Source organism: Aquila chrysaetos, chromosome 4 (assembly GCF_900496995.4).
Source record: "Aquila chrysaetos chrysaetos chromosome 4, bAquChr1.4, whole genome shotgun sequence".
Classification (NCBI taxonomy): domain Eukaryota; kingdom Metazoa; phylum Chordata; class Aves; order Accipitriformes; family Accipitridae; genus Aquila; species Aquila chrysaetos.
The window spans coordinates 47,382,790-47,404,876 of NC_044007.1; the positions used below are offsets into that span (position 1 = coordinate 47,382,790).

At 36.5% G+C, this 22,087-nt stretch overlaps 1 protein-coding gene across 5 annotated transcripts in view; it reads left to right on the forward strand.

Moving 5' to 3' along the window:
- Positions 1 to 22,087, forward strand: part of NOL4 (nucleolar protein 4) — a 196,952-nt gene that overhangs the window by 140,299 nt on the left and 34,566 nt on the right. For 4 of the 5 annotated variants that reach the window (XM_030011980.2, XM_030011981.2, XM_030011983.2 and 1 more), the window contains 3 exons: positions 7,553 to 7,732; positions 8,482 to 8,673; positions 20,649 to 20,762. In XM_030011980.2, coding sequence (XP_029867840.1) covers positions 7,553 to 7,732; positions 8,482 to 8,673; positions 20,649 to 20,762 — 486 coding nt within the window. The remainder of the gene's footprint in view (positions 1 to 7,552; positions 7,733 to 8,481; positions 8,674 to 20,648; positions 20,763 to 22,087) is intronic. The other variant, XM_030011982.2, reaches the window with a different exon arrangement.

Here is a 22,087-nt window from a genome sequence, read left to right on the forward strand (position 1 = left end):
CATTGTATTTTTGCCAAAACCACAACAGTCACATTTCGCAACATGACCAGTTATTGGGGGTTATGTAACTAGGGTTTTTAGTATTTGGTTGAAAATACCTGTCTTCCTACATCAGTGACAGGAGCTCTAGAAGTCATTAATAAAACAACTTTGTGAAATAAAAGCTGTGAGAAGTAGGCAACACTCCTGCTCTGTTAAATCGGCTCTGCCCTGGTACTCTTGACACTGGTGGGCTAGGAAGGTTTGGACATGCTTATTCTGACTCTTCAAGAATTCTCCCCCTCCAGAATAGCTGGGGAAGGAGTAGGAGCCTTCCTGAAGGTGCTGAATCAGGTAGTAAGAGATTCATTGTGGATAAATTAGAAAGAAGCTCATTAAACTACTGCCTCTAAATATACTTCATTTTTCTACTTGACTGAGAATTCTCAGTTGTCTCTCTGTTTTTACTCTCTACTAAATGTCTGAGGTTAATTCTACTAGGGCAAGGTGATGTACTTCAATAATGTCGGTCAATACCAGTGGGGATAGACTTACGGTAGACTAGGTTTTGGCTAAAAGGAGAAAATATACCACAGGAAGTTCTGTGTTTCAGGAGGTTTTTCAATTATTTCTTATCTTTAAATTATCCAAACTTCTATCTATCCAGATAAATCCTGCTGGAATGAAAGTGTCTGGGTAATTTACAGTTTACTCTACTTATTGCTAATAAATGTGCTTCTGTTGAAAGGAATATCACAAGCAAACAGATAATATGATATAGACTGGCTAATTACTGAGAAAGAACGAGTAGTTAGTCTTAAGAACAGTCACTATTCTCTCAGTGACTACTGTAAAAACAATGACTCTGGAGAAAAGACCATGTCAAAGATAATTCAGGAGAAAAATCTTTTTATTTCTTAGTTCCTATTATAAATAACTGAACAGTTGTCTTTCTGGAGCTCAGATTGTTAACACAGAGGAAACAGAAAAGATCTTTTAATATTTCAGTGTAATACAATTTTTTTGTAGAAATGTCTTATAAAATCTACTCCACTTTACATGTTAGATAACACTTTGATAGAGTCAAACCTATGAACCCTAGATTTCAGCTCTCCATTCTTGCAGTAAAAATGCTGTTATCCTCATGCTCCAAATAGCAGAATTATACACAGTGACACCTTCCCATTATCAAGCGTGGAATTTTATGAAGGAGCTGGAAAGGCCAGTTGTGGTGTAACAAGGGGAGCAAGCTAGTCTTAGTCAGATGCAAAGAGATGGGTAAGGTGAGCAAATGTGTGACAAGTTTATAAAAATGAGGTTAATTGGATCTTGAAATAAATGGTGAGATGGAATTGTATTTGAGACTTTACAGTCTTTTCTGTAATGAGAAAAAAATGATGGGCAGTAAAGTTCCACACACATGACAGTATGAAGGTTTAAAGGGGCTGTGTAAAAAGGATAGTAACAGTAAAGTCTGGAAGACAGGAAGGCATAGGATTTAAGAGGGACTGTGGAAAAAAATGGTTTATTAATGAAAAATAATGGAGACCTGGGCTTCTCTCTATAAAAACTGAAAGAGGATTGCTTAGGATAGTACCTGAACCTTAGTTTTCCAGTTATGCCTCCTGCTTTACTGTTTGAATTGAGGTGAAAAAGATAGGAACATTTGAATTCATAGTTTCATCTTTTTTAATACCAAAAGGGCATGTATGTGCCAAATGTATTTTATGTTTTCTGATGTGTTATTGTTATTACATATGTTATAGATTTAATGTAAAAAAGAAAACACTACCTCCTGTAGACAAGTTCCGTGCAATATGGAATACTCACAGTTTGCACAGGAAAGAAAGTGGAACTCTAAGAATCCAATATTCATTTCAAATATAATTTTAAGAGGAAGATATAGGACATAAATTTTCCCTTAACCTTACAGGCTTAAACTTTTAATGTTGTTTATATGTCAAATAAAATGCATGCTTCTTACTCGCAGACAGTGCACCAAAACCCAGTGTGTTTGTTATACTTTTTTCAAAAAGCTTGTCATATGTAGCATCAGTTAAAAATGTAAATGTGAAATAAAAAATTAAAATCAAGTTCTAATTTAATTGACGATTCTGGAAAAAAAGAAGTCTTCAAAGCAATCAAATCTGGTGTCATCAGAATATTCTAATCCCTTTCTGTATCATAGGAATGGTTTCTATAAAAATATGTATACACAATAGCACATGGGAAAATAAGCGGAAAAGCACACCTAATTTGCAAGAGTAACTGCTAAAATTGTAGACTTTTGTGTATTCAGTGGTACAGCGGGAAAGACTGAGATGTAGAAAGAGAAGACCGAAAGGGTTGGAGGTTCAACTGAGCGGACAAGCAGAATTCTGTCAGCTTTAGATTGTGGTTTTATTTACTCATTAAAAAAAATATATTTAGTAAATCTTATGGATGTGGAGGCAGATTTCTAGAAGAGAATCATCTATAGCCAGCAGAGTGTTTTCATCTCTGCCTACCTCACAACTCCTTTCCTTTCCATGCAGTATAGAACCTGTGCTACTCTCTTGCCAACTCTTCAAATCACCAAATCTCTTCAGCTCACAGGAGTGCTGTGGTTTATGAGTGACTAATGTAACAACTGAAAGAGTTACACACTATCCAACTAAATGTAAAACTATTCAACTAAATGTAAATGTAAAATGCAATGTAAATGTGAAAAATGAGGCTTCATTTTAAAAGAAAATCTGCTATGCTTCCTTCAGCGGCTTTTTTTTCCTTGAAAGGTGGGGTCTTTTGTTCTCTTTTGGCATTTTTAAAAAATTACAAGGCTGAGATTTTTCCAGTTTTTTTGGTCATTACAAATAACCAGATTCAGTAATTAGCTTTCTGTTGCTGAATAACTTTTTGTCCAGTAATCAACAGCCTTCTTTGTACACTCACCAAGATAGCCAAGAGTGTCTTGCTGTCCATTGCTGGGAGAAGCCTCCTGCAATAAGTTCATGTGACATCATCCTCCAGACCATGTCTGATGGCCATACACCAGTGTTTGGGCCTACCAGGCACTGGGGCACTATGGTAGACTTTATACTTATTAATATTCTGGATTACTTCTGCTTTATTTCTCACCAAATAACAGCATGACTTCTGTTGGCAACTGTGGGGTTTCTGTATTACTGTCTTTTGCCATGTATGGGGTATTCTTTTATCTTGCAAATAAAGTGATAAGCTTTTCTGCTGTAAGCATATTAGAAATCAGTGAAGCAATAAATGAATATATTTTCTATAGAAAGGCCTCAAATGGAATACGCTTTGGAGTTTTGGGAGTTGCTCTTTGAGAAAGTTTCAGACCAAACAAAGAACATCCAGAGCAGACCAGTAAGAATGATTACGAATCTGGAAAACAGGAGTTTCATAGCATGAATGAATTTATTGGAAAGAGAAGATTGAGGGGAGGGGATGTGACAACAGTATTCAAATGTCTGAAAGATTCCTGTAAAGAGGGAAGAGAATGCTCTCTTCTCCAGGTACACCTGTCCTCCATTGCAATATGTGGTAGATACATGAAAAAGGGATAGGCTTAGTTCTGTTTATGAAAGTCAGAGCTGGGTGTTAAGAATATTTTAATAATTCTGAAGACAGTGAAACACTGATGCAGATTATCTGGGGGATACATGGCATCTCTGTCACTAGAAGTCGTAATATAACAACCAGAAAACAGTGGTCAGGAATGATCTCTGACCTTGTTCTGTGGCAGCAAGATGAACTAGGTGACACTGTGATGTCCTCCCAGGTCTTTTATAATACTATTTGACACTTACCTTACTTCAGGTGACTTTTGTTGCTGACTTGTAATGTATTAGAAAGATGTTGATAATTCATGTCACAAGCTCCTGAAAGCAGGTTGTTAGGCAAGAACCTTTACTTTCATTTTTATAAAGCAGAAGTGTCTAATACTTATTATTGCAAGGAAGAGATTAAAATAATGAACTCAGAACCTTCAGAAAAGGGCAAGGACAAAGCGGCAAGAGTATATCTATCAACATCTCAGTATTTTTAAGACAACTTTATAATCGTCTAAATGTTTGGGGGATGCAATACTCTTGGCCTTAGCCTCATTTGTTCTCCTTGAATAATTTATCATTATACTTTGCTGTCACTTTCTTTTCCAGCCCACATTTGTTAAGCACAAAGGTTTCACCTGTGAAATATCTTGTGTCTACTAATGCTTCCACTCCATGATTGCTTTAATCTTGCATTGCTGTCAACAGAGACGTGTATGCTCCCTCTATCCCCTCCATGCTCACACTCTCCTGTCAGCACAAAGGTTTGTGCTTTCAGGTGGTGAACTAGACCCAAGAACTGATCCTGGTCTTAAACAGACTGGCAAAAAAAAAAAAAAACCAAACCAACCCCAAAACATTTTAACCAGGATCACTTCTCCAGTCTAGTTCACTGCAGGACCATAAAATTGTATGTGTCAAGGGGTGTACAGGAATCTGAATGAGCAGGTTCCTGTCTGGCAAAGGTGGGAGAAGCCTTTTGAAAAGACAGTGCAAGACCTAAAATTGAGGAACATGTACTCAGGAAAAGTTGTCGTCTGCTCTTCTACTCCATGTTTGTTTAGCACTGCAGCTGCTTAACAGAGTACCAAAAGAAAATGCTTCTCAGCTTTTGCACAACTGCAGAGTCAACACAAGTGAGAGAAACAGTCTGTTCCTTCTCTGACTCAATATTCATCTGTGTAGAAATATAAAAAGGTAGAAATTTTATTCTTAACTGAGCTTTTGTAACCTCTTCCCTCCGTTTGCTGATGCAACAGCTAGGAAAAAACCCACCTTTTTTTCCTGGTACTGTACACAGTCTTCAAATCCACTATGAATAAATATGGATTCCTGCCATGCAACTTTCTCAGATAGTTATTCTCCACGGTTCATTTAAGATGCTAAAGTAGTTCTTGAAATAAATATTTTGGAGAAGACATTGGACAAGGCTCTCTATGCGATGCTTTCTTTAAAAAAAAAAAAATTACTATTGCATTTTTGAGAGACATAGCTAATCCATTTTGGCCTGAATTTCTTTCCTTCACAAAAGCAAATCTCAATCCTGGTGCATAATTTATGATCTTGGCATCCAGCCCAAACATATGTACATACTGAAATCAGTTTTGCATCTGTTTAACTTCATGCACATGAGTAGTCTAATTGGATTTAGTCTCATGAAATGACTCATGCGAAATCAAGTGTTTGCAGAACAAGGGTTTCAGACAGTAGGGTTCTTCAGGGCAGTTGCTTCTACAGCTTTATATGGTGCCTAGCACATGAAATGGCTCTTTGATTATCTAGAAGCCCTCTGCATGCTGTATAGCTGTAGTACAAGGTGAAACAAAGCAGTACAAAAGAACAAGTCTGGCAGTCTAGGTCAGATCTACTACTGCATAGCACTTGGACACAATTTCAATAATTGTAACAATTAATTAATTGTAACTTTCTTTTTAAAAAAATTTTCATCTGGGAACCTCTTCAGCATCAAAGAAAATCACTCTTCTTATTCCTTCATAACAGGCTACCAGACCGCAGCTGTCACATTTCTGGTAGCCATTGGACGGTTAAATACTGTTGCTTATATATGCTAGACACTCTTGATAAGCTACAGCCATTATCTCCTCTCAGTATGGAACTATATTCTTCTGGAGCCTGATAATTCAATGGATTCAACATCTCCTGCAAGGAAGAGTTATCTGAATGGGCAGCAATGTAGATATTCATCATCTTCCCAGAACAAAATACCAGTGTGTCAAGAAAAGAAACAAGTTTTTTCTGCTCTCCCAAGTCTTATCTTCCTATGCCATCTCATAACCTGCTAATCCTGAACCCTGGCTAATTTCTTGCCTCATAACTGGGCAGTCATAGGCTATAGGAAGAGAAGAGGTGATGCTGAGCTTGCTACTTATTGAAGGTGTTTGTATCTAGAGGCGGGATCTTCTGTTTTCTTTTGATGTTTTCTCCTTCTCCCTATGTCTGCTATAAGGGTCTAGCGAATGGAGAGTGGTCTAGAGAGTGAAGAGACTCAAGGAAGGGGGCGAGAGAGGCTGCAGTTCTGATGTTAGGAGCATTAAGGATTAATAAGTGGAACTCCAGGGAATTTGTACTGTGAGAATATAGTCTGGGGAGGATACATAAAAAAGGAAGGCTTGGAGTATGAGTGCTCTTAAGGCAAGGCAAGGAAACGTATAGGAGTGACTCCAAAACTGACGGTGTACATAAGATGGAAATGAAAATAGGGAAAGAAAAAAAGAAGTTGGAGTAAGAATATAAAGCAAGAAGTATACCTTAAAGATTAATGGCCTTTACCTCCTACCTCACTGCCCAGCTACATTCTGTGATTGGTGAAAACACCCTGAAATAAAGACAGTTTTAGGAAGCTCAGAATGTAGATCAAGGCATGTGATTTTAAGTATTTGAAATGTATTTTTGATTGAGGCATTATGCTCCTGACTTTTGGTGACATTTAGGCATGAAGCACGTAAAAAAAGTATGTGAAGCTCATCATGTAATACCTGATTCAGGACTCTCTGAAGTTAATAGACTACAGTATGCTTTGAAGCAAGAGAGGAAAACATTGAAATATTACAGGATTAAAATATTATAGAAGAAAAATTGTGCTCTGAATTATCTAAACGTGAATCTGATGGTTCTGGTGAAGATACTCACCGATATGTTTGTGTGACTGGGGGAAAGCTATGATCTTAAAGTGTTAAGTTGTAGAAGGCTTTTTATTACTAATGTCTTTTTGTGGTCTGCAGTTTGAAGTGCATACAGAGGAAACAGGTAACTGAATTCTTGATATTGCAAGGAAAAATGCACAGTATTGACTTTTGGTAATTGAAAACTTTTTGGTCCTACAAGTGGATACACTTTAATGAGATGGTCATCTGTTTTATCCAGCAAGCTGAATTTCAGCTCAGGGGAAAGTTCTGAATGCTGATATGCAAAGAGACAATGGTTTTGCTATATGATTCTCAGGAGATCATTCAAAATGTTAACAAACCTACACATCTCTAATTCATTCTGGAGTTTTGCAAGTGAAACCAGAACATAATCATCTCCATGTTTTGCATAACTTATTGTAGCTCTTGATTATTGATTGGATGAATATCAATGTTTCCTATTTAAATCCTCTTTGCCTTAAAACGTGCAATTTTTAATCCTTTACAGTTTTGTGCAAATCAATTGCCCCTTATTTACATCTTGGCTAATACAAAGAAGTTGGTATTTTTAAGAAACTTCTGTATGTAGTGCTTAAACAAGGCTGTATGGCAAAGATCTCATGTTAACTGTAATTACCATAGGTAATTCATTTGTTAATTGATTTACTGAATTTGCAGCTGGTCACTTTTTCTAAAGTACTGAAATTAATATTGTGAATTCTTCGCTCTTACAAGGATTATGAGCACTTTATGTTGAACAAAGAATAAAAAGAAATAATGGAATTCTTTAAATATTTATATATATAAAGCATTTTTGATGAGAAGACCTTATTTCCATGGTGAATTTTTACAAACATTCTTTTTGTCTGTTTTCAGTCCCCTGCACATAGCTATTCAAGCTATGACTCTGGCAAGAATGAGAGTGTAGGCAGAGGTGCTGAAGATCTGTCTCTGAACCGAGGAGATGAGGATGAGGATGACCACGATGAGCAGGAAGATCCTGAGAAGGTTAATGAATCAGATGGGGTAGAAGCTGAGCGACTGAAAGCTTTTAATGTAAGTCCTCTTGCACTCGTTGTCTTGTTTACTTTTACTATTCCTTTTACATTGTTATTTATGAGTAAATTTGACAATTAAAGGCACATTAATTTAATTTGCAGGATTTATTTCAATTATTATTTTAATGCATATTAAACACTTGCCAACAGATGACAGATTTACTGTGTTTTATTTAGCATTTTAAGGCAGAGTGCCATCTTTACCAGTGAGGCAAACAAAGCTTTGTTCTGTATGTGTGCATGTGCTCCTGTGTGTGTGGATGTGGCTGTGTGTATGTGCATGTTCACCCATTGAATGGAAAGGGGCTGTAGCTAGTTTATCAGAAGACCATTCTGGTGGTCAGCTGTTCTCTATTGCTTTCCCAACGTATGTAATTATGCATGAAAACACAAGCAATTGTTCAAACAAAGAAAAAGTGAGAGTCAGTTCAATAAAATGATTAGCAATCACAGCTTATTGTTAATAATGAAAGTTAAGTAGTGCCTATTTTCACAATCTGTTCTGGTTTATCTTACAAGTTCTGTATCCTATAGACTATTCTTTTCTTGTCTTTTTTTTTAATCAGCTTCCCCCCCCCCCCCCAATAACCCTTTAAAGAACTGTTTGCTTAATATTTCTGGCTTCCCATTACAAAGCTCTTCAGTGGATAGAAAAAATGTCTTCCTATCAGTAATCAAGACAGGAAGCTAGGAAGAGAAGAGAGCCGCCCTCCAAACCCATCTCCTCTGTCTCCCTCTTGCCAACAGATGTTTGTCAGGCTGTTTGTAGATGAAAACTTGGACCGAATGGTCCCAATCTCTAAGCAGCCCAAAGAAAAGATCCAGGCTATCATTGACTCATGCAGGCGACAATTCCCTGAGTATCAAGAGCGTGCCAGAAAACGCATACGTACTTACCTCAAGTCCTGCAGGCGGATGAAAAGAAGTGGTTTTGAGATGGTGAGTTTTGATTTAAAACCCAGCCCTAGTTTCCATCAAAACCCCATATGTAAATCCATGGCACTATTTTGTTTTCATCTTAGTGTCTTTTTTTTGTTTGTTTATTTTTTTGGTAATACCAGGTCAGAGGTTTCTTTTTCCCTCCTTCATTCTTCCTGAATTTATTCCCGTTGTTCACTGGTTTAAAAATGCTTTGAGACACTGGAGTTCACAAGATGAACTAATATGGATGTATAGAAAAAGAAGAAGGCAAGGCATAAGGAGGGAAACCAAATGATGGCATATATAGTGATTTATTTCCTACTTCAGGTTACACTTAGAGATATTTGCCTGGAAAAGTCTTGCAGTAAAATGGATTTTTCTTTAAAATGCCTCTGCTAACTGGATTTCTATGAGCTCTCTAAAAATTAGATCCTGCTAGAGAAATTCTATACCCAAGAAAATGCCCAGTGTAGTAACATCACACTGGCAATGGTTTTGGCTTTGGGCTTTTTTTTTGTACATTTTAGACTATTACTTATCAGTAAAAGTTACTCCTTTGAAATCTTTCAGTTGATATATAGGTGTGCAAAACACATTAAATGGTGTTAAAACACAGACATCAAGCTTACAGTTTGAGCATCCCAGTGGTTTAGTAATTGTAATTGAATCAAAACCCATGAAAATTATGATGGTATACAACTGTCAGTGTTTTCAGATATTAATATTTTAATATTACTCAGTAGCAGAAGAATGGGTAAATAATAAGTCTTCTCACCAGTTGGCAGCTTTATTATCTCTAAAAAACTTTTGCATTTCCAAAACCCAGGAAAGTCAGAAGAAACTAGGTAGCTACACACCTTATGTTTGATGTGTCATCTTAGCTATCTCTCTGGCCTCTAGATGACAATAAAATCACCTCATCATTACAAATAGATATCATTTAGTGATTAAACATATCATTTTTTTTTAATTAATCATCTGCAAACCCATTGATTACATTAAAAAATTACTGGAGATGATTGAATTTTACTGTTTCTCTCTTTCTCTCTGTCTTTCTCTTTCCTGCAGTCTTTGCAGAATACTTATGATTTCCATATGTTAAGATGTTAGCTGACAGTTTTAAGAACAAAACATCAAGTTTATTTGTAGGATAAGAGTACTATCAGATAACACAAAAAGCAAAGACAGAAACTAAATTTTTGTATGTGTTTGTGATTCTAATTGACTGCATGTTTTGTATTATTTGAAACATTGGGATAACACCGTTTCTGAACAATGGAAACACAGGTGAAGAGAGACAGGTAAAATAAAGGACATCTGTACAGATAAAAGTGCCAAAGATTGACTGGTGATGTACATGTCAGATTGTAGAGCCTTCCAAAACAAAGAAAAACAGAAAGTAAATATTTTCCATGATACACTAAGTAGTATCAAATTGCATCTACTCACTTTGCTTGAAAATAATTCAGCAACATCAAGTTCAGCTTTCATGATGCCAAATATTTTTATTTTGCTGTACTTTCAGTTGAAAATACTTACAAAATTAGCCGATGCTAGCAAGTCTCCTCACTGTTCCAATTTATGGCCTCATTACTGTCATTATTCACACTGATGAGCAGTTATGTAAACTGGCTCATTTTTTGTCATCTGAAAACATTGCACAACTGTTTTGCAATATGAATAAGGGGCTTACAGTCTGACCCATAAGAGCTAGGTTGTTGGCTTAACTTCAGTACACGTTTGCAAATGTTACTTTCATATGAATAAAGGTTGCAGGATCAAATTTATTCTTGGGATGGGAAAAGGAACAGAGGTTACCATGAACATGATCCAAATAGGCAATCTTTATAGTTCAGAAATATTCACTATTTTTATAATGTTCCACAACACTTTGTGATGGGCTTTATTTCTTTTTAAACAAACAAATTACCCTCTAAAATATTGACTTTGCTGCCCATGAATGGAAGTGACAAGGCACTGGAGCTCATGCCAAAGATTTCAGCCCCCTTGGGCCTGAAGGGAAATCTGTCCTGCTTCTCTGTTCACAGGTAGGAACATGAGCCAAAGACTATCCAAAGTCTTTGGAGGAGCTCCCATTAACTTCCTAAGAAAATAAGTGGTGTTTTATGTTTATGTCTTGAATAATTCTGAAATGTAATACGTATCAATTTGATGTTTTTAATTATTTTCTGATTTCTAAATTACTGTATCAGCACCTCCTGATTATAAGTAGTTTGTTAAAATGCTACCATGGACAGAGGCACTTGACTGTATGATTATTTTAAATGTACTTACCATTTTGACAGTGGAAAAGAATCACTTTGTCTGGATAATAACATTTGTTCAAAACAATCATGAAGGGATGTGCTGGTGTTGATTTGAGTAAGGTGCTACCCTCAAATATAGCAAAACAGGATAATGATCTTCTCAGGAGCAATAGTGCTACCATTGTTATATTAAATAGGATGTCAGATAATAATCTCCACAGGAGATGTCTTTTGCTATAGACATATTAAACACAAGTTTTTCATTTTGTTCAGGTTCAGAATGCTACATTTTGAGCATCTAGTTGCAAGAGAAAAAGAGAATAATCTCATATATGGCATATGACAGTTCAGACTGTGTGGAGCAGTGCAGCTATCTACAGCGTCATATTGTAAAGTGAAGAGAAAATGTAAACACTAAGTTAAATTAGTGTAAGACTGCATGGTAAAGATGAAAAAGCATGCCTGAAGCCTGCTTCTGTCAGTTATTTGCCATCTGTAATCCAAACGACAGTTCTTGCTGCATAACAGGCCAGTTCTAGCTCTGAGGCAATGGGAAAGACTCAGTCTAATGAGTGTTCATATTGTTAATTAACATGTTTCTCAGTATTAATATTTTTAAGGACTGCTTATAGTTATTCTGCTTCTATCTGCTTCTACTTATGACAGATAGTTGTCTGTGGACACCAAGGCAGCTTGCATACCTTCTTGTTACAAATATTCCTTTGAGGAGTTCCCTTTCTACATTGGAAATGCTTTGTCCATTTCACTGTTCAGCTTGTAATTGTGCCTTTTTCATTCTGACACAAGCATACCCCTCAACAAGACACTGTCAAAGTTTTTCTCATTAGATTTTTTTTCTCCTCCCATAGTCTCTTGCTTATGGACTGTTGAGAATGTTCTCTTACTAAGTTCTACAATCTTGCTCAGAATCTTTCATTGGAAGGGAAGTTTGTCAAGTCCTGAAATCACTGGCTTTTGGATGGGATCTCTAGGTTGTGCTTCCACCTGCGCTATGCTGTAGCACTTTGTGAACTTCTTAAAGTTCTTGATGTTCTTAAAGAAATTCTTTCTTTTTCTCTTCATTAGCCCATAAGCAAAAGAAAAAAAAAATTACTGTCTCTTTCTCAAGGACTGATATTAATGAGAATTCCTTTATATACATTAAGTGATTTGTGACTTATATATGCTATACAAGAGGAATTTTCTCCCTGAAATGGTCAAATGACCTGTTTTGCTAATGTTTTTAAAATCTGTCCTTTAGATTTGTCCCAGCCTCTGTATCTATAGAAAACTGCCAGTTAAAAAAACAGACAGTAGACAGCTGCTGAGGCTATGTGGTATGTATTTATTTAGTTACAGTCCAGAAAAATTTTAGTGCTAGAAATAACCAAATGAGGTTGAATTGACTTAATAATTACATTTTCTACTATCTGCTTCCTCCCATCTTCATGATCTCCTATCATCAGTCTCACTGCATTCAGTTTGAAACTTCATCTTACAGTATCTTTTTCACAGTTATGGCATATTTTCTATGTGCATCCCAATGCAAGAGCAAGGTCTTAAACTCTCGTTCACAAAGAGATTCTTCCTTTTGTTTAAGCAAAAGTAAACCCTCCTTCCTAGGCAGTACTGTAATACAAAGCAATAGTATCAAAGAGCAAAGTGTTCTTATATATTGGAGAGAAAAGGCTAGTTATAAATGCTTTTCATTGTCCGAAGACAAGTTTGCATGTGTCAAAGAAGAGTCACACTATGCCTGAAGACAGTTCCTCAGTTAGATCCCAGTGTTGTTCATCCCAGCTCCTTCTGTCCTATTGCCAGCCTCAATAACAAATAATTAAGCTCTGTATCTTCACTGCTTCTGTCATTTGGTTGTGCCAATTGGCTGTAAGAGGTGTTTTAATGATTTGCAACTGTGCACATGTTGATCAAGGTGTTTTAAATGTGTCCAGTGGCTTGGAGTGCTTCTATATTGTGATTGAGCAACTTTGGTGGGGACTGGTTTGCAGAAGCGGGTATGTTTTCTGAAATCTGCCTCGTTAAGATTTCTCGGGATAGATACCTAGCCTCTGTTTTTAAGTTTTAGCTTTACAGAGAGGAAGCTTTCATTATTTACTGAATTTAGTGCTGAATAGTCCAGCTGCCCTTGCAGTCACATGGCTTTTCAGTCCTCCAGGCCTTTTATGGCTGGAAAGGTCATAAACGGATGCATACATAATCTTGACTAATAAGCTGGGAAGCATTAAGAAAATTATCACAAGAACAGTTACATTAAGATCTACAAATAACAATAGAGTTGTTGCTTTGTACTATACCCCAGACGGTTGACTGGTCACTTCCCTTTCTAAGCATCTCACCCTTGTTTGACAGTGGCTCCCCTATGTAAGTCTGATGGGCAACATGGTTGAAAAAGGGCAAAGCTACTCTCTTATGAACTTTGACTTTTTCCATTAGGTCTCACATGTCCTTAAAATAAAATTCCCTAAGGCTCTTAAATATTTGTTTTCCCCCACAGAACAGTTCAGTGAATACTTATGTGATTTTTAAGAACTGCCTTTTAAATCTGTCTCAGATACCTTTTTCTTTTCAATAACTTTTGCAAGTACAGGCAATTTTGGAAAAGTGAGTGGTGGAAGAATTTACACTTTTTCCAGTAACCTTGGAAAATGTGAAGAAGTTAGCTTTGAAAAAGAACGAAAACTAAAAATTGAAAAATACCTAGCAACCCGATAGTAATTAGTCTTCACAAAAGATAGGAATGCAATTTTGACATTTGTTTCATTTTTTAAATTGGATTTAGAAGAAAAACAATCTCCTCCAAAATAAGTTCTGATATAGAAAAAAAACCCTTTTTATGGAAAAAAAAAAAATCTGGGGTAAAAGAATGTTCACCCTGATTATCCGTAAACTTGAAATCAGAAAAAAAAGTAGTAAATATGTCACTTTTTCTTATGCTGTGATTCTGACTTAGATTGAGACCTCTGCTGCAATGATACTTGATTAGCTGGTTTGTGCCAGTAACTTAAGGACAGGAAGCCAGTTCAGTGTATTTATTTAGGGGAAACAGGAACCAATGTTAAATCAGACTCAGTTTTTCCTAGTCCTCTGGAGTTTTGCTAGTAAACTGCTTGCTATTGGAGCGTCCAATCCCCACATAACACAGAAGAGGTTAGTTCAGCATGACAATTCCTGGCGTTCTCTGTCTCTCTGAAATACCAGATAAATTTGGGATAGAGGTAATCTTATCTAATTTTGCTAGAGAAATTAGGTGACTTGGCTCCCTCAGCAATCAGTGAAGCACTTAGATGAACTAGTCCAGAGAAGTTCATCCCCAGCTGTCTCATGAGTCAACTTCTGGAGATACCTGTCTTTTCAATGAAACAAAAAAGATGCCTAGATGACTAGTTTAGGCAAAATACTTGAGTTTTAGGTGGATAAAGTCAGAGAGGTATTCTTTCTGTTGTTCACGTAAGTCATTTAAAATTTTCACTAGCCCCACTGAAACTGGTCTCTTGAACAAATGGAGCAGGACTTGGCCCCATATGTAGGCACAGCAGCAGAACGGTGGTTGATTGGAATGTGTCACTTGCTTAACATTTAGACAGGAATATGGATATGTTAAGATATATATGGATATATTTAGGTGCTGTCATAATCAAGGTGCAACATGCAATGTTTCAATTAAATGTACTTTAAAGTTGGAAACTTAAAAAAGTGATGTGAACATCATTGAACATTTTAAAAAGCTCTTCTGCCATTTAAGAAAATATTTCTAGTTATTTCTCTGAATTCCTTAGTAGGTGTTACAATTGAGTATTTATCACAAGACTGCAAGACTGAGCAAAATATATCAAAACCCAGACTGAAACACAGTGCTACAGGCATTAAAATGCCAGTCCGGTTGTTTATATTTCACTATTCTGTACTAACTAACAATTATAAAAGTACATCCAATACAGTGCAGTACTGTACTTCAGTCTGTAAATTAAAAAATACTCTGTGGAAAGGTTTCGGAATCCTTTGTAACGGTGCAGTGTAGAACAGTTCCATGTCATACCTTTCACTGTGTTACACTAAGTAAAAAATCTCATTTGAAGATAATGCGTACCCTGTCTTGTAAAGTATTTTGGATGTTTTTTATGAAAAAATGCTATTTTGGTATTGCATACTGTTATAAATATGTTGGGGATTTTAACACATTGTGTTAGAGCTTAATAAATTATTATGAAAGAGTTGTGGCATATTTGCAGTATTTCATTTTGGAAATGAACTGGTCTTATGATACCTGAGGAGAAAGCTGACATGCAGGAGAGCACTAGGAGGTATCATGTTGTTAGGAGCCCAACTTGCAAAGAAGTTCTTAGTGGCACCTCTGGAAAAAACTCGGTTACTGTCAGTGAGGCATCTTAGGCATTCATCTTCACCTTCAGATGCCCAATCACTTTGAAAAATTTGGAACTGGTTTTTTTTCAAGTTTGAGTAACAGTTAAAATATTTTCTCATTCACACATTTATATTAGAGTTCATACATTTATATTAGGCTCTCTATGAACAAAACAAAGTAACTTGTATGTTTATGTGCTTGCAACTGTCTTATACTGAAAGATCTCCTTTTCAGTGTTAATTGGCCTAAACTAGAAGATGGTATTTATGCACAAATGTCAGGTTATAAAGTTTGGCATTTTAGCAGGTGTGCATGTGTGCCTATTATCTGACGTAACAGGTAGCTGTATTTTTTTCAGAACTGAGTCAGACTGGTGTAGCGTGTAATAGTATCTAGACCAAGCTTCTGTATGACAACTTTGGCTTTTATTTATAAGTAAATACTGGATCTCACAAAAAATGCCAAGGTAGTAACTTCAGAGACAACAGATCTCTAACCACAGGAGGACAGCACGTACAGCAGATTGCAAACTTCTTTTTGGTGAATATACTGCTCCTAGTGGTTTAGACTGAAATATAACCCATCTGTAATATCAATAATTGGTAGATTTATACCAAAAATGTACATCTGAAATTAGAACATAGCAGTTTTTTAGCTTCCTTATAGAAATACAGGAATTGTGTGAATATGCCAAAAAGGATATTTTGTTTCCCATGAGGGTACTTCAAAGGTACATCACTTTAAACAGAAGACCTGATGATACTGTATACAGTTGGTGTACTGCAAATGGGTATTCTACAGCATATTGAAAGCGCTAGTCTCTTTTATGTTAAGGAATCAAGAGTTTATACTTACAGAGCTAATTTCTAGAGAATCTGGGCCAAGGATTTCTCATTTCAGCTACTAAAAAAATCAGCAACCTTACAGGACTACTCCATAACTCCAGAAAGGCTTGTTGTAAGATGTTTTGATTGTTGAGAGCCAGATCTAAAGACCACCAAAGCCATGGAAGGATCTTCATTAGCTTTACTGTTCTTTAAAGCAGACCAACAGTTATTTGACTACAAAGAAGTATCAGCTAATTTGATTTTTCATTAAGAAATCTGCGAAAGTGTATCTGTCAGCAATTTGTACACTCTTCAGAAAGAGATAAGGGTATGAGTGTGTAAAGTCTTCATATAAATTTGCACAAAAGTGATTTCTTTTAAAACCATGCAAAAGTTCCTGTCCAGTATGGTGGTTAAGTGTGCTTGTTGCTTTGTCATCACTGTCATCTACAGGCTCTGTGGTGGTCTCAAGAATCAGATTTAAATTCCCTTGAAATGCAGTTTCAAATATGAGAAGACTGGAGGTGGTTGGTCATCTCCTTTGGGCTACTGAGGGAATTTCCACCACTTCCTGAATGTCAGTCACTTCAAAAGATGTTAAAAAAAGAGGCATCTTCATGTACATGAAATCTAGCAGGTTTCCCTTACATCTTTTGTCAGAATGCTCTTCTCCTACATCATGTTAGAGGCTGAATGTTAGTTGTGTGTCAGCTGAAGAGATGTACAAAATCAAAAAACAATGTGTGTTCAAAATGTGGCTGCTGTTTTAGTCTAGTCACAAGCGGTATCATGTTTCCAAGTAAATACAAAGGAATTCTGTATACTGCTGCTGTGTGATGGACAGAGGCATATAGTCTTCTCAGAAGGTCTGTATTAAGCTGTTTACCAGATTGCCTCTACGTTTTATTTATCTCTTCACCTGAAAGTTACTATAAAATTTTCACATGCCTCTTTTCTATCTGTCATTGGTTCAAAAATGACAAAAATGTTATCCTGCCTTCTAATTTTGCTATGTGAATCGTTTGTTTTGGTAGACTAAAGGTTAGAGGCTTGCTTCTTTTCTGTTGTTTTACACATGGGTAGTTCCAGTATAGTTATTTCCTGCTTTACATCACTGTGAAGTAAAAGAAGTACCACACTGGGGCTGTGAATGTTATGTATCAAACGACATTAGGTGCATTCTGCCAGTTAAAGCTGTAAAGCTGGCTGGGAATTTTTTGATAATGCCTTTTTTTTTTTCCCTTTAAGAAATGTTAGTCTGTCAAAGGTTTTCTGTTTTGACATACTCCAGTAAAATGAAACCTCGTTTCCTACTAGTCCAGTGGGCAGGTTGTGGATCTAGGAATTGGGGGGGGAGCCTGGGAGCCCTTGGAAATAAGGACTCCTTGGCTCCCACATTTCCTGCTGTAGTCCCAGACGTGCAGGAACCAGGACTTAGCTCTCAGCTGTGCACAGGGGAGCCTGGTAACCTAGAAAATGCTGGTTTGGCTAAGATCTGCAGGGTCCCTTCTGCAGAATTGAATGATGTTGCTTTTGCCATGTTTCCCAAGGCCTTTGTGTCTCACCCTCGGATAGGGAGTTGAGAAATATTCAGAACCCCACAAGGACTGGGATGCTTGAGCTTCTTACAGAGGTGGTTTTATAGCTGGTAGTCATGGCAGAGTTCATGAATAATCAGAACTACAGAAGGTGAGGAAGTTAAGCTAAGCCAGAAGGGGCATCTGAGCTTAGAAGATGGGGCTATTAATTCAGTTTATTTAAAAACATCTTTTAAAAAGTGGTTATTTCAAAGCAATTTTTCCTCTTAGGCAAGGCTTTTCAAAATTGATCTTTTTGACATTTCACAGATATGGCATTTCATGGAACAGAAAATCCTCTTTTTAACAGCTCTACTTTTAGTGACAGAGGACTGTGTTCGTCTTCTCAGTCATGTCAGACTAGTACTCTGCCTGAGTTAAGCTGATAGAGCCCGAACCTTAATCAGATGATTTTTCTCCTGTGCTTTGTTACCGTATTTTACTCCCCAGGTGACTCAACCGTGCATTCATTACATTCTCCCTATTCACTCTAGATAGTTCTTGACATGAACATATCAACAGCCAGCTGCAGTGACGAGTGAGACAAATTATGGGTTAACACATATTTCAAGAGGAAGATACTCCATTACCTGGAGATTTTCTCTTTTTTGTGGCTACTAACTTTGGGTTCAATATTTCAACAGTGAACACGTAACCACTGTCCTCCTATTCAGAGAAAAGCACATGACTGCTTGATTTTTATGGTAATTCTTTATTTTTTATTTTATAAAACACTTCAATAAACCTATTCTCTCCCATAAACAAATAAGCTGGGGGAACTTGGGTTCATTTTACTTTTTGGTCAGAACATTAATTTTTTGGCTCATGTGCCACCTTCTAAAAATCCATTGATGTATAGGTATAGTTATAGGTCTAATTAAAGACCTGAGCTGGAGGAATTAACCGTGTGTTTACTCACCATTTTTCAAGAATGTCATTGTGTGGCCACTGCTACAGGAACACACTGAGACCATGCAGCAAACATAGTCAATGTACCTTGAACATACATAAAACAGTGGCATGGACAGTGATACTTGGCCACCAAACACAGGGAGGGATCTAGCGTGGCTAAATGATGCAATAACAAATTCAGAGTAACATCACCATTCTGGGGAGGCAGAATAAAAAATGTAATGCTTTGTCAGTGAAAACCTTCTGCAAAGACTTCCTCCCTCCTCTGGAGCTCTGAGGAAGGTGTCTGCTTGTACTGTAATGTTAACTTCTGTAATGACACCAGGGTTTAATATCAGTGTCCCTCATCTCTTAGACTTATTTTCCGAACCAGAAACAAGTTCAATAGTTTGTTCTGTCAAATCAATCCAAGTATATTTTATTGTAGTATTGCAGCCTCTGATTGTCTGTCTTACACAGCTGTTACGCTGATGCCAGAGAGCTTGTTCTTGTATGAGTGGGGAGAAATAAGCCTATTGCACTAGTGAGGTAGACCCATAAATCCCTGTCTATTTCTGAAAGCTAGTTCGGCTTCTGGTCCCAGACAGACTGTGGTCCCATACGTTAGAGAAAGTACAGTGTCAGATTAAAAATTGGTATTCTGCAGAGCACATTTAAAGTCTATAAATGGACTTTAATTTTTAAAGGTAAAAATGTAATATTAGTAATGGTTAGTTTAATTAGTTCATGGATTGTTATGAAAACCATAAAATCAGTTGAGCCAATATAATGAATCTGTTCGAAGGTTGTCTAAGAACTGAATGGGAATACTTCAAAACTTTCTTCCAAAACTCAGTGACGTTTCATAGCAGGTTCATATTTATGCTTTTGGGAGTAAGAAGGCAAGACTATAAACCCTCCCCCCCCACCAAAAAACACAACCCAAAACCCAACAGTGAACAAAAAAGCACCCCCCCCCGGCTAGTTCCTCACTAGGTATAAATTTACACAGTATTTTTGAGTTCAATGAAGCTTTGAAAATTTATGGAAGTTCAGAACCCGGTTCAGTAAATTGCAGTCTCTGGAATGGGCTTATATGTATATTAGTATCTATGTTATTATCCCCATTTTCTTTATTTTCTTGGTAGTTCAGATATATCTTTGTATATTAATGAAGAAGATTAGTTCTATTGTGAGCATCTTTCAGAAGATTGTTTTGCATGTAATTAGGAGAAAGAGGTGTGTACATATTCTTCTTAATGAAATGGTAGGGAAGATCATATTGGAGTTCATAACCAACAATGTAGCTAAAAAGATTTTAGCATTCCCTTGTTTTGGGGGGATTCATTGCACCTTTAACCTAAAACATGTAAATGCTATGAAATTAGTAATGAGGAGTTTTAAATCGGAAAAACGAACCATAGCTAGTTGAACCACAAAATATCTACAGTGTTGGAAGGCTGGCATTATCAAAAGAAAAACAGATTATTTTTTTTTTAGTCATTTTAATCACATCAGTCATGTTGGAGCAAAGAATGCAAATATTCATATACTACAGATTGAGACTGCTCTGAAATGTTCTGACAATCTGTTATGTTTTGAGTGATGTTTCAACCCTATCACTTGGGTTTTTTTGTTTTGGTTTTTTTTATGATGATAAAAAAACACTACTCATCTCTGTCACATGCTGTACAGGATAAAAAGCCTTTCAGTTTTCTTAACAAGAATCAGACGGCCAGGGTGCTGCTGGAACGCAGAGAATATGCCACTGTCTGTTCAAAGTACAGCTTAATGAGCCAGACTAAACACACTGGACAATAGAGCTGTGGAGGGAAAGGGCTTCTCGTGGATCTATGGATCAGCTGCAGCTTTAACATCTAACTAGTTTCATTTTTCATCTTTACAAGTTCCATTTCCCTGTTTTGTTGGTATAAACTGCATTTCAATGAGCGGACTTTCCTGCCTAGGTGATGGTATTGTGTGCTTTGAAAAAGGATATCGTGGATTATGCTAGAAATAATTTCTGTGTTTCTTTTTTCTCTCATAGTCACGACCTATTCCCTCACACCTTACTTCAGCAGTTGCAGAGAGTATCCTGGCTTCCGCCTGTGAGAGTGAAAGCAGAAATGCTGCAAAAAGGATGCGGTTGGATAGACAGCAGGTACTGTGTTGTTTGGGGGTCTACCACATCCATATTTATAAATGCACTGGACTCATTTACAGAGGATGCCATGCAGAAGGGTGGTGCAATCCCTTATACGTTTCTTGCTGGCAAGAATAATTAAAATATAAAAGCTGTAGTTCTTTAAATGAATACACAAGCATGTCTTTGTGTATATTTACATAAGGTGTATGGCGGTGTCTAGTATATTTATAATGTCCGGCTGGATAAAGCTATATATTTGCTTTTTAACGGTTGTAGATTTTGAGGGCATAGTGTGTAATCTGCGTACTAGAATTAAAAGGAACAGAATATACAGTATATATAATTTACATAAATAACAGAAATCGTGCATGTATCCATAAGTCAGTGTGCTTATCTGTGCACATACTCTCTTTCAAAATATGTACACATTTGTAAATGTAAGGTGAAATAGTGTAAGTTTCTGAAAATATCTATTTGCCTGAAAGAAAAGTTATTGTGATATATAGCAAAATCCTGTCAATTAACTTATTAGTGAGTTTTTAAAGCTCATATCAATATTTATTTTATTTTTTCTTATGTGATTATTCAACTATTATAGTGCATGTTAGGATTTAATTATTTTTAATTTGCTAGGAATTGCACATTTTCTTTCAATTTTTTGAAATCAAACTGGTAGCTCATTCCAGGCTTTGATTATTTAGTTGCTTCACAGATACAGTGAATGTCTAACACTCTTATTGCAGACTATTATGCTTTATTTCTCTTCACGATTATCACAAAGTCAAATCTTAGTAATATCTCAGTTGTTCCAATATATGCCTCTGTCATGGTAGATGAACTTTTTTTGTGGAAAAGGACATTTTTTAAAAGAACATTTTCCCTTTATACATAGTCCATTGAGTTCTTTCAGGTCATCCCCTAACTGAATAAAGGATTCCTACTGCTATGCCTAGAACATTGATAGTTTAGTGTCTGAGAGTGGATATTGCTATTTCTTTTTCCTGTCATATTATTTGCTAGTATTTTCACTACTGTGGTACATTTGCCTTAAGATTTACAAATCACATAGGATGTCAAAGCACTAATCTATGGCTTAATGCAGAAGTAGTGCTCATTCAGATTTTGCAGGTTTTGTATTCTCTCATTTGTTCTCTGATTTTTCAGTAACAATTGAAAAAAAAAAAAACAAACCTACAAAGTCGATGTGCTTACCCCAAGGAGAACTAGAAGAGACTTGTGCAAACATCAGTTACTTTCATTGCGCAAAACTGGTGGCTCAATTCCTTGATCTAGCCAGGGTGAGGCAGAGTTTTTGAGTGATTTAAATGAGAATCCCATAA